This window comes from Solea solea, chromosome 18 (assembly GCF_958295425.1).
Source record: "Solea solea chromosome 18, fSolSol10.1, whole genome shotgun sequence".
NCBI classification, from domain to species: domain Eukaryota; kingdom Metazoa; phylum Chordata; class Actinopteri; order Pleuronectiformes; family Soleidae; genus Solea; species Solea solea.
The window spans coordinates 15742945-15756458 of NC_081151.1; the positions used below are offsets into that span (position 1 = coordinate 15742945).

Genomic DNA, 13514 nt, shown 5'->3' on the forward strand with positions numbered 1-13514 from the left:
TAGCTCAGTTGTTGTGTTGTGAGGTGTTGACACATATGGATTGGGGCCACATTTCAATGTATTTTATTTTATTTTTTAAATAAAAAATGTGTTGAATGATGTCTTTAATCTAAAAAAAAAAAATTTAAATCCCACAGATATCTGATTTATATTGCAAAGACATTTTCATATGTTAATCCTAATCTTCTTTTGTAGACACAGTCAGGATTAGCTCTCAGGGGAAACATGGCTGCCAAAGGAGACACAAGGAAAATGGGTTTTTCGTAATATCTTCAGAATATTTTGACCACTTCTCACAGTTCAACAGGCTTTTCTGACAATTAAGTGTGTAAACCACTCACTCTCCCACACTAAAGTCAATGGAGAACATGCCCCTCCCTCAGTGTTCCAAGCACGGCAATAATACATATCACTGTCTTAATTTCAGAGCCACGGTGCTCGGCTGCATAAAATGTCCGCCTGTGCATGGAGGGGCTTTAATTAGATTTCCATCATGCTTCGACAGAGTCAATGTGGCATTGATTTGATTTTCCCTTCAGAAGCTGCTGCTGTGGTCACTGAGGCTGAATGCCAGATGTCATTCCAGGATCATTGGATTACACAACCAGCAGCTGCTCCATCTGATGGACTGTGCTGCGAGCGCGGGACAGTGTCTGTTGTGATGTCGAGCATCAGGCAAAACGTCACCACAAACCTTTCATTAACTCAGTTACTCAGTCATTTTACTGGAGTAGCTCACATGTTAGAGGGGAAAGGGGGAACAGCAAAGTGTATCCATATATTTGGTCTTTTTTTTAAATTTAATTAAATGTATTCATTGTTGTTGTTTCCAAACAACATACGAGAAAAATACAACCTTTTTTTTTTTTTTTTTTTTTAATTTTTCATGCTACATAGAGTGGTGGACAGACAGGACATTGAAAAAAGGTGCATACATGTAAGCACAGAATCTATTGACTGGTGACACAAAGGCCGTTTCACAATATCCATACTTCTCTGTACTTGTACTCTGTAGTATGCATCGGGGGGTGACTTGCGCGTACTTGGGAAAGCCATGTATCCCAGAATGCATTTCGCCAGAACATAGCAGCAGAGAAAACAAATATAAACCTGAAATACATGTTTTTTCTGTGTCCCGGAACGGAGTTGTAAGATCATTTGAGCCGAGAAATTAGTCATTATATGAGCACAAGATACAAGATATGTGTGGCCCTCTGTGGACGCTCGGTAAACGTTTGGCAAATTAAGTAATTAAAATGTGAAAATAATAACAATAACTATATATGCATTTATTAAAAGTATTTTACATGTTCATTTATCAAGACTGTTGGTGGCGGTATTGAGGTTTAAGCGCTTGGCAAAAACAAGGAAGTAGCTACTGTTCCAATTGCATTGATCATACTTGTGTATTCCCGTACTTGGTGAGTATGTACTCCAGTCATACTTCCCAAGTATGCGAGTACTGTACATACATACAAAGATTTGTTTCTTTGTTTCTCTTCTCTCAGGAAAGGCTTTCTAACATCATCATCTTTGCATACGTGTCAATGTCACATTTCTGCCGCGTCACTGGTCCTCAGCCTCTGAAGCTCCTCCTCCAGCGTGCTGATTCGCTGGAGCAGCTGCTTCCTGTCCTGCTGGGCGTTCACCTCCATTTGCTGCTCCATGTCCACAAGCTTCCTTTCGTACCAATGCTCTAAGTGAGTGGACACTGTGTCAAAGAAGTGATGAGTCACCTGACAGGGAGGGAACAGGTGTTGGCATTAGTTTAAGATCTGATTTGGTTTTCAAACTAAATCAAATGTGCTCATTTTCTGTGTCCTTCAGACAGGACAGTACAGTACACTGTGAAGTTGTGTGTGCAGGTGAGACGTAAAGAGAGAGAAAGAACAGAGATGTCTGGTCTTGTGTCTTTATTAGCTGACTTTTACTGCGGTCAGTACACTCACTTCCATCGCGTGCAGTCTGTTCTTCTCCTGCTGGAATGAGGGCTGAGTGCAGTCAGTGAAGCGCGCCACTGTTCTGCTGCTGTCGTTCCCCTGGGAATTCATCAGCACTCTGAAATGGTTCCTCTGTTGCCATTCATATCTGTGCTCCTGGTGTGGGATCAGTGTAGGTCCCTGCTCACTGACGCTGGACTGACTGCAGCTACTTGAGATGCTGTCCCCACAGAGAGGCACCACTGCTGCTCCGGGACTGCCCTGCACTCCTGGACATTGCCAGGAGGGGTCAGTAGAGTCCAGCTGGCTGTCTGAGGCGCAGTTGGCTGGCAGAGGGAACAGGGCTGTGTTCTCATAGTCATCTGTCAGAAAAGAGGAAAGAGGAAAAAAAGGGAAAAACAGTATTTGATTATCTTAGGGGTAAATATCACAAATTCTTACACATTGGACCTTTGAGAAGAGTTCTGGTTGCTGCAGTGCATGCACTACTGAGGACATACCTGGTGATCGTTCTACTCTCATCTCAAAGTATGTCCTCCTCCCCACTTGCCCCTGCTTAATGCTCTCCAGGCTGTAGGTGGATGGCAGGATGTTGACGTAGTTTGCCAGCGAAGTGCTGCTGTCTCCCGATTTTACAGAGAGCAAGGGGAGCGACTCCACATCAGCCTCCAGGTCAGCGTCAGACTGCTCCACGGATGGTGAGGGCAGGAGTTTGTAATACTTGCTGTCGGTTGGGACGTGGACATCCAAATCCTTTTGGTGAGACATCCACCAACTCTTCAGGTCATGACTCACTGTTGCCTGCTTGAGATGAGAAACACAGCTGCTGTATGGTTGATATTGACACCGAGTATGATCTTTACATTCCCTGACTATTCATTATTATTATTTTATTATATTTATAATTAAATCCATTTATAATATTATTATAATTTTTAAGAGGTGTGACCAATCCACCAGACCAGTCGAAGTGATACCTGAGTTTTCAGAGCCTCCTCTCTGTCCTGAGCAGCCCTCCGCTCAATCCAGTAAATCAGGTTCTTCCTCTCTGCTGCTGCCCTTTCCTGATTTAGGACACTTAAAACTTTAATCTGCCCAAACCAAAGAGTAGAACATCAGACAATAGTCATATTTACTACCAAAAAACACCCAGAATTAACTTAATAATTAGTTTAAACTGTAAAATGGCGAAGCCAGACCTGTTGTCTGGTCCTCTGGTCCATTTTGTCCATTCTGCTGTTGACCTGCTCCTGGACAGACAGAACGTGCAGCCTCATCTCCTCCTGTGTGGCATTAACTTGACCCTCCAGGTGCTTCAGTAAGGTCTTACAGTGGCATCCATTGGCCGATGCCTGAACACATAGACAAGAGAATCATAAACTGCACACTGAGAAACAACAGTAGAAGAGTAGTAGCCTATAAAACCTAATAAAAAGATAATCATACCTGACATTACTGGGAAAACAATATTGATTTAAGCTAATTGAAACCAAATGCTATAGCTCGGGGGAGCAATTCCAGATGGTAAGGGAATGATGCAACTGATGTGTTCTCCAATCAGTAAAATTCACTTTTTTAATTATTTTATGTTTTATTTTAGAGTAACAATGTTACCTGGTTCAACAACTAACATTACTAGATACCCATACACTGGTGATTTAGGGGTTTAATTAGGGCCCGAGCACTCACACAGTGGTGCGAGGACCTATTGTAATTGTAGGAATTATTATTTTCCTTTTGCCGCAACGATCTCTAATTTGACCCCCTAAACGTGTGTGAAAACGGACAAAAATTGGCACGCAAATCAGAACTGGCGAAAAATGTTATAAAATAATGGAAATGCGAAAAACCTATGCAAAATGGCTCAGTAGCGCCCCCACAGGTCAAACGCCTATGGATTGGCCGAAATGTAGTTGCGCCAAATTTCACGAAATTTGGTGGGAACATCATTCGGCCCAAGACAAACAAAAAATCCTTTTGACACCATGACCTCCACTCGACAGGAAGTTGGCCATTTTGGATTTGGCATCCACCTTGGCGTTTTGCAAGTTTCGTAACTGAACGAACTTGTCTGAGAGCGTTTATCATAGCAACACGAAACACGCGTCAAATAGATCCATCCAAGTTCAAAAGTTATTGAAAACCTTCACAGATTCAAAAGGGCGTGGCCACGGAATTTTGGCGAATTTCGCTGCGAGGGCCCGCACAACGCTGCTTGCAGCTTCAATTACATTTTGTATTTTGTAAAAGATGCAGATTACAATTTTTATCTTTGATAAGTTTCATGAAATTGTGCTCTGGAACCTTCTGATTTATAAAATAAGCTCTGAGCGTAACCACTGCTTTACAAAAAAATATTCAGTAATCAGTGACCTGTCTTACATTGCCATGCTCATCACAGTACAGTGTGTAAAGTTGAGTGAAGCCTTCACCACGGACTCCGTGCTTCCTCATATGGACGCCTGTAGTCTTGCCTTTTCTCAGATTGTCTTCATCCAAAGCCTTTCGAGGAGTAAAAGAAACATATATACAACGTCATTGTTTGTTGTGTGGAAAGTAGTCTCTGGCTCTGGTTAGTTAATTATTGCTACAAATACTAGCTCATAATCTCACTAACTATTCTGCAATGCTAAAGCCACACATTACATTATCATTACAATTTAAGCTAATTGTTTTTATTAAACATTTATTGGTTCTCTATTTGGTGGTAATTAGATAAACTGTTCAGACCTGCTGTCTGGGACAGATCATGAGCAACTGGGCCCCTGGGCACAGACAGGAAGTATCCATGACCTGTGCAGGACTTTCAACAGAGGACTCATTAATGAAAATAGCTGAAGACGACATAAATGTGAATAAGTCAAAAGACATTTTGTGGGCCACATGGTGGTACAATGGCTAGCAGTGTTGTCTTACAGCAAGATGGAGACAGGTTTGGATCCCAGTCCCTGTAATTTGACCCAGTGATAGACTGGTGATTTGTCCATGGCATACCTCGCCCTTAGCTTATGGATTTCATTTCATTTTATAAGCTTCTTTATATAAAATGCACTACGTAATTAAGGTACAAATGTGTCAGTAAGAGTACAATTATGGTCTGTATTAGGTACAATAAGTACCCAATGCCAAGGGTACAAACCCTTACCTTAGATACCATTCCAGTGACAAGTTGTTAACTCTGTACCTCATTTTGATTGTCAAAAAACCCAAGTTGATTGTCAGTTAGAGGAGAAAGAAGAGTTCTGGAGTAAGTTGGATGAAGTGGTAGAGAGTGTTTCCAGACTTCAATGTTGGTGAAGGGAACATAGGTGATTGGGAGGTGTTGGGTAAGTATGGCTGTATATTCTGAGACTTTCATTGGCAGTGACCAGGATGGACAGAAATAGAAATGGGCATATTTGGAGGAACAGCTCGGTTTGAATGGTTTGGTGAAATAAAGAGAGGAAGAGAGAGTGATTATATTCGAACATGTTGAAGATGGAGCTACCAGGCAGGAGGAAAAGAGAAAGACCACAGAGAAGGTCCATGGATGTTGTGAAGGAGGAGATGAGGACAGTCTGTGTAACAGAAGAGTCTCCATCCATCCATGCGTTATCTATACCACATGAGATAGGTGGTGTAACTGGACCAACCCATTGTTTACATTGAGTGCACCATGGTAAGCAGCCTATATCACAGGACACACACAGCTCAACCACTGGTATTGAAGCACTAATGACACATCAAATAGACAATTAGCCAATGCAAGTGTGACTTCAGTGCAATTCTAACTCACAGAGTTGAGCGTGCTGGTCCTGGTTTCTATTGACGACCCACCTGCTTCCTGACCCTTGCTTTGTGATGTCTGTAGCGGCTGCAGGTGGCGACTGGAGTCTTGTTGTAAAGCTGCTGCTGCTGTGGTCTCTGAGGGTCCATCATGACTGCAGTCCTGCTCTCCATCTGCTCACTGCTGGGACAATCCACAACAGAAATACTGTCCTCCTCAGGACAGACACAGAAATAACAGTCTCATGTTAATTGAAAACATAAAAAAGATCATTTTGAGATATTTTTGGGCAGTTTCTTACTCTGGTGACAGACCGGGACTTGCGCTCAGCTATCGGTCTCTCTCTTAGTTTTCTTATTGTTCTTCCTCGCATGAAACGATGTACCTGAAGACATAAACTGTTAACAACCCTGAACTCTTCACATTGAAATTACTTCTCAAATCGACTTTAATTATTCATTTTCTAACACTTATCCTTCAAGGGAGGTGCTAATGCCAGTTCTAACTAATATGTGCTTACAAAGGAAAGTTTAGACAGGTAACACTAACCTCAGGTGCAGAGGCCAGGAGAATAGCCAGATCTTTATGGTTGTTGTCTCTGGCCTTGTCCAGTGCTGTTTTCCCTGCCTGAAAGGCATGAAACGTTGAGTACACAAGAAAAAAAGAAGGATGGTGGTCAAAATTCCGGAGTCAGATTGTCTGGAATCTTGGTAAAGCCATGGTAAGTTTTGAATAAAATACATATATAACTTTCTGCTAGATGAAGACAGCTGTTCTCAGGTGGAGCCTATTGTACATTGTAAAACAGAGTAGGCAAGTTCCATTTGAAAGTGAGAGTCATAGGAACATAGGGTCCTAATATTGTCCAGGACTCCTCTATCCATGGTAAAGGGTCCAAAGAGCAGGTGGTACTTTGAGCAGCCATCACCATCTTACTCAAACACAGAAAAGCAATAACCTACAACACTAGGCAAAGTGGCAATGCTATCTAATCTTTTTAAGTATTGCTGTATATTTTAGATCCAATGTCTTCTACTCTATCATTAAATTTTCTTCAAGAATATTCATTTCCTTGTGGGAAAAGTTGATTAATAAAACCAGTTAAAACGTTCCATTTTCTGGTGTCCTTCTTTTATGTTGAGTTCTCCAGTTTGAGCCACTGATTGATTTATTTAATTGTTTGGAGGCCGTAACAGCCCCATTGAAATTCCCAGTAAGAGTCCAATGAAGAAGCTTGACTAAAAACTGAAACCCCCACATTAGTATTAGGATATCTTTCTAGAAACCAATAAATTAGAGATACAAATATCAAATAAAATCAGTGAATGATCTAAAATAGGTAAAACATGAATCTCATCAACTAAGTCACACCATAGCCCAACGCCATATCTAGTGTATGTCCATGCTGATGTGTTGGTCCAGACACAATCTGCGTGAGTTTAAAAGACCCGATAATGTTTAAAAGGTATTTTACTAGAGGCTTGTCCTCACAGCATTACGTGAATTTAAAAATCCCCAACAATCAGGATTCTTTCATCAAATATGGCAACACAAGATGGCCGCCAAGGCCCTGGCTTAAAGGACATATAAAAAATCTTATACTAAAATGTATACATTTATTTATTTTATTTATTTAATCTATCTATCTAGTTTTCCTGGGGTTACATCATAAACTCTACGTTGTTTAGATTTTATAGATGATAGTATCGTCCCATTCCCAGGAACAGATAGAAGAACTGATGTGAGGTTCTGCAAATGATGAGCCATCTCAGTCCCTTGTAAACTATATGTGTCAGGATGCTGCATTCATGCACACATAGAGCCAAACAATTCCAATTTACCTAAACCCCAAATGTGCATGTTTTTGGACTGTGGGAAGAAACCGGACGTCCCAGAGAAAACCCATGCATACATGGGGAGAACATGCAAACTCCATGGGGAAAAAAGCCCTTACTCCGACCTGATCACGAATCCAGGTCATCTTGCTGCAAAGGCAAGAGTGCTGACCACTACACTAACCATGTGGCCCCTCACTCTCTCAATCAAAACTGTAAAAAAAATACTTCTAGGAAGAGGTTTGGATCACTTCCTGAGTAAAATATGGTGATTTAAATGGCAATTGTATTGCTTTACTGAAAATAAGGTGTGAACATGAAATAAATACATAACAAGCAGGGTTTGACAGGACCATGAATGCAAAATACAGGCTATTGAAGCCCATACATGGTGGACTCTCTGACTACATGTATATATATACCTATATATGTATATAAATATATATATATATATATATATATATATATATATATGTATATATACACACATATATATGATGTTTAACTTACATTGTTTCTGATTTTCCCATCTGTTCCTGCCTCCAATAACAGTTGAGCTGTCTTCTTATGGTTCAGAGCAGCAGCCACGTGGAGAGCAGTGTCCCCTTCCTACAGTAACACACACAACCCTGTACTGCTCATATGGAAAACATAACATGCGTCATCTTATGAGAGTCAATTTCTGTTCATGTAATGAACTCTAAGCGCTTACCATCATTCATTTTCTCAGTTCATGTTTTTGTCAAATTTATTGAGTAGAGTTTAAAGGGATCAGTAGTGGAGATTAGTGCTGCTTCTTGTTTACTTATATATTTATTGTGATCTGTTTAGTTAGCTAGTCAGGCCAGACTTAGGGATGCTATTGTTTTGTATTTTGGTTTGGTTTCCTGTACCCTTTTATTTTGAATAGCATCCTTGAATAGGATCCTCCTCCCTTAGTTCCTCCTGCTTTTTGCCATTGTGTTGAATAATAGAATTACCTCTTCATTCTGCTTCTGGTTATTTATGTTGCTTTCCACTCCCTAACGAGTCGGAATGGTAACACTAACACACCAAACATATTTCAAACACAAGGAGAAGATGACGACAAATATATTGATAATGAATGCAAGCGCGAGAGAGAGATGGGATTATGACATCATCGTTTTCCCAAAGTAGCATATTGGTTGTCTGCAAGAAAATGCAAGGGTGGTGCTTTGAGATTTTTCCACTCTTAGACCCGTTTCCAAAAACACCATTACGATTTTTAAAAAAGCGAATTCAGGGACACTTTTGTGTGGGCAGCCCCCATGTTTGCGGCTTTATCGCAAAGTTAGACATGCTAGACTGGCGAGAAACTAAGTTTGTAATCCGATCATTCTTTCATATAAAAGTCCATAGATAAAATCTGTGATTTTACTTTGTGGGGTCACAATTCATTTGGTAAATGTGGGTCACTGGTGGTTAATCTAAATGAAGGATTCCAAACACTTATGTCACAAATAACACATTTGAACTTACAGATGGAGGCAGCAGTGGACCAACAACTCCGATGATATAATATTGCTGATTTTCTCTATATGGACTTTGGTATGGGAGAGTGAGTGATTTTCAAAGTGAAACAAACTTTAAGATAACTTTAAGACATAGAGTTTTCACTCTATGTAATTTAATTTTATCATGTTACACACCTGCTTCTGAGATTTTATGATTGACAGACAGTTTGGATCTTTTTATTTTTCACAAAATGAGCCCCACTTCAGTTGTTTGGTTTATAGATGTACTCAGCTGTAGTTTTAGTCCCGTTTAGTTTCAATTTAATCAAATAAGTGGCAATTCTCTGAGAGCCACTCATCCTTGTGTAAAAGCTGGAATGGCAGGAAGTTTAAAATCCTTGTACCTGGTTTTGGTCGGTCACAGAGCACAGAGAGCTCAGCAGGATTTTCACCAGGCTCAGGTTGTCATAGCGAGCAGCTACATGCAAACAGGTATCACCCACCTGGAACCAAAGCAGACTTATTAGTTTGAAACAGTGAAGCAGAAAAAACCTCTCCCAGAGCCTCTACCCCCTTGTGCAAAATCTTAAATAAGTCTGCCAGACGAGGACATGAAACAACCAAGGGCTCTAAAGTCTCTGTCTGCCAACAAAAAGGACATCCCTCCCCAGTGCTGGGATCCAGGCGAGCTCTGTAGAAAACACACATCCTGAGCCCTCGCTCCACTGGTCAATCAAGGCCCGGTCCTGGACAAAGGCCAATAGTGGAGCAGACAGGGACAGCAATGCCTCCCCAATAGCCTTCCCTGTCAGTCTGGAGGACCTGATGTTCAACATTTTAACCAGTGTTATCTTCATTAGGTGTCCCAATTTGACTACACCAGCTTTGACAAAACGAGAACATTGACTTTTGAACAGTTTCATCTTTATAATTTTGGTCTATTTGATAGAACATTAATGCCATCACTTATCTAGGTTGTCATATGAAGCACTACTGTCACTACTGTCCACAATGAGTGGATTACTTTCGTCTGTCCATGCTTTTTCTGCAGGCCAAACAAGAAGCTAGAAGGAGCATCCATCTCTGTGATGTTGTGGATCCTGGACTTTGGTGTCTAGCAGGTTGGCTAAAGCCAGTGGATTTGAGGACTTCAGTGGGGAACCTTCAGGGCCTTCTATGAGAAGGCCCACCATTAATTCTGGACCAAAAAATATGAGTATTAAATAATATGAGTATTAAATAATATGTATATATATAATAATATGTATATATATATATATATATATATATATATTTTTTTTTTTCTTTAAGTGGGCGGGCCAAAAACAAAAGATCCTAGGCCTTTGAGAAGTCATAACAGAGCAGGTCTAACTGCAGACCACTCTCCCAATAGTGCTGAGAGAGGTTGACAGAGTGATGTTGTGGCTAGCTTGATAGCATCGCCTTTGTCAAGGAGGCCTTTCACAGAAAAACTTAATAATAAAAAAATATTAAAAAATTATTAAAAAAATAATAACTGTGGGAATGGGAGTGGCAGTGGCAGTAATTTATGTTACTTTTTAAGTGCACCTGTTACCTTGGTCAGTGTCAGATCGTTTGTTTATGTAGAGAGAGCCAGCGCCACTTGTTTCATGGTGAAAATATTCTCTAGACTTCCATGTGGTTATTTTCGGATTTTGTTTTATCACGCAAGTGCCTCGCTTTTGGTTTTTAGCCTCACCCCCGTGTCCACCTCCCCCGTGGAGCGGTTTTACTCGGCGCTGAAGCGAATCAAGACGCACGCCATACACAGGACAGGATCGCCTGGGAGCTTTGGTACTGATGTCTATAGAGAAAGGACATGTTTTGGAGCTCAAGTCAAAGGACAAACTTTACTACGCTGCAATCACCCACTTCATATGTGGGAGATATAAATTGATGATAGAACACTATGTTAGTCACCAGTTTCCGTAGTGTAGTGGTTATCACGTTCGCCTAACACGCGAAAGGTCCCCGGTTCGAGACCGGGCGGAAACACATGTTTGTTTTTTTGGCTCCGTCCATAGACAAAAGAGTTGTTTTGGAGCTCAAGTCAAAGGACAAACTTTACGACGCTGCCATCGCCCACTTCACAAGGAAAGACTGAAGAATGGATTTGTTTTCATGTAAGGTGTTTATAAAAGTGCCGGGGACAATAACCATAGCTTAAGTGTGGTTTGAAAAGTGCTGGGTACTTCATCCGTTTGACGTTTCATTACCATATGCACTGCAATACAGTTTATTGAGTGGCTCTGACACTCCTATTAGGGAAAAGGAAAAATAACACATACACATACAAAAAACAGAGAATGTGCGGAAGGATCCCCTCGCGGGTCCTCTCCCCGGCCACTGGTGAGGGCCGAAATACGCTGGCCAAGGTGGGATCAGGGAGGGGCCGGGCGCACCACACTTCATTGTATCCTAAGAAATAGTCTTTGTATTACCAGCTTGTTTATATGGTTTGTTGTCGTGATTTCATAGCGCTGTCCATGGTGATGAAATGAGCCCCGGTGTCGGTGTCAGCAGCGTCACGGGGTGACCTCATTTTATATTTCCAAATTTTGGCTATGTTTGCACTGAGTATGTTTATTTCATTTCAACTATGAAGCCTAAATGGTCTCCAGTTTTATGAAGTTAATGTTGAGAATGTATCTTGTTGCGGGGAATGTTATTGACGTTATGGTCTATTTGTTTACATCCTTGTCATCGTTAATTAAAGAATTGCAGTTGTTTAAAGCTTTCAATTCATCGTACTGATGCTTTTTTTCCGCAATGATTTATTTTCTCGGCAATGATGGCTAAGGTGAAGGCCCAGCTGTAGTGCTCACAGTTCGCCACTGGAGAACTTCAATATATACTTGATTTCCTGTGGAATCACTCAGTGTTTCTAGTTCTGCTGTTGACACAAAGAGTTTGATTTCAGTTTTGCCATGGTCCCACCGCTGCCTAAGTCAAGTAGAAATCTGATTTTCTCTGTCTAAAAGTAGTCCAAAAATAAATAAGGGACTCCCTAAAACCATTATCAAGCGTTAAAACGGTCAACACTGCACGGAGAGCCGGCTCCGATCTTAATGCCTTTATTCCGTGAGAGCTTGGAGATGCCACTGGAGGCCATGTTGGCGACCGAGTGGCCTACCAACTATACAGAGTCTGGCGAAACCCAAACAACAAATACAACTATACAATCAGTATGACAAAGAATAAAGGACAGAAAAAGGAAAGGAAAGAAAAGTCAGAGAAAACTCTTCTTCTCACTCGTCTCAGAAGAAGAAGAACAGCTCACTTTATTCTTGGTGTCGGGTGTGGATCCTCCATGCAGCAGAAGCCGAGCAGTCTGAGCATGTGCATTCTGACAAGCCAAGTGAAGAGCTGTGTTTCCTGCCTGAATAAACATGTTACAGTCATGAATTATAATACAGGTTTCCATTGTATAAGTTAAATATATAAAATACACAATCAAGCTACTATAAAAATGTGATTATGATGGTTTTTGTTATTGCAGTCGTTGCCTTACCTTGTTACTGAGGTGCACGTCGGCCCCTGCTTTGACGAGCAGTTTGACACACTGATAGAACCCATGCCAGGACACTTCATGGAGCGCAGTGTTGCCACCCTCAAACACACATTGCGCACACAGTCCAGTTATAAGCTTTTATGACAGATGAGTGTGAGACATAATATGTATGGCGTGTGTCCACCGCTTACTCGGTCCTGCAGGTCGACAGCACAGCCTCCCTGAATCAGAGCAGCCATCGCATCACTTTTCCCCACCATGGCAGCTCTGTGAAGAGCCGTCTGATGACCCGGACCCTGGCATGATGATGGCGCCGGGACATGGACTAGAGCCTGTTCATTCATCAGTACTTTCACACTCACCTGATTTGTCACGCTGACTGTCCTGCTCCTTTAATGTCAGACATGACAAAGGATTTCATGTCAACACAGCAGAGCTGATAGTCAGATTATGTCCTATGTCAGAGGTCAACCTTTTAATCTTTGTCAGGGATTATATACCAGGGATTATATACCATGTTGAACACATACAGAGTGAAACGGACTCTTGTCATCTTCACAGTGTGACATATACTGTATATGCTGTAGTGTAAAGCAGCTTCGAATACAATCTGCTTCAAATACAATCCACTCTGAACTTCAATGTGACTTCAGTGAATTCCAAAAAGTATCTAGTTTAGCAGGAAACATATTCTTAGAATTAAGTTTTGTTAGGTGAGTGTTTTAAAGACACAGTGTGTAAAATGTACTAATAATACTTTTAAATGTGGTTAAATCATCAAAACTAATATTAATCCCAAACATAATCAATCACAAACTGACACTACAATGAAATACATACATAATTCCTCTCACCTTAACCAAAAGCTGGATGCCTCAACAAAACCACATCATAATTTATCGTGTTAAACTTTTTTCCATCTCCCATATTTACAATAAATGAGTGAATTTAATCTTGCGTTTGTTC

At 41.0% G+C, this 13514-nt stretch overlaps 1 protein-coding gene and 1 non-coding gene across 2 annotated transcripts; one reads left to right on the top strand and one right to left on the bottom strand.

The window, feature by feature from the left end:
• Positions 1–897: 897 nt before the first annotated feature.
• On the bottom strand, positions 898–12991 carry LOC131444695 (ankyrin repeat domain-containing protein 6-like). Its single transcript, XM_058615271.1, has 14 exons — positions 12740–12991; positions 12549–12647; positions 12318–12416; positions 9421–9519; positions 8052–8150; positions 6256–6333; positions 6008–6091; positions 5757–5921; positions 4323–4442; positions 3140–3292; positions 2918–3031; positions 2441–2741; positions 1950–2302; positions 898–1736 (listed from the first exon to the last, which is right to left on the bottom strand). Exons 1-14 carry the CDS (start codon positions 12890–12892, stop codon positions 1551–1553), a joined length of 2103 nt encoding a protein of 700 aa, XP_058471254.1. The 5' UTR covers positions 12893–12991; the 3' UTR covers positions 898–1550.
• Positions 10960–11032, top strand: trnav-aac (transfer RNA valine (anticodon AAC)). Its single transcript has one exon. It is a non-coding gene; the product is annotated as a tRNA-Val (tRNA).
• Positions 12992–13514: the final 523 nt, after the last annotated feature.

What these genes read in the sequence shown, in the direction of transcription:
- LOC131444695 (XM_058615271.1), bottom strand. Translation starts at nt 12,892, where the DNA reads ATGAATGAACAGGCTCTAGTCCATGTCCCGGCGCCATCATCATGCCAG. An exon ending in ACCAGAGGACCAGACAACAG is followed by an intron (nt 3,032 to 3,139) that starts GTCTGGCTTCGC and finishes TGGTTTGGGCAG; the next exon opens with ATTAAAGTTTTAAGTGTCCT. An exon ending in AGGAGGCTCTGAAAACTCAG is followed by an intron (nt 2,742 to 2,917) that starts GTATCACTTCGA and finishes CATCTCAAGCAG; the next exon opens with GCAACAGTGAGTCATGACCT.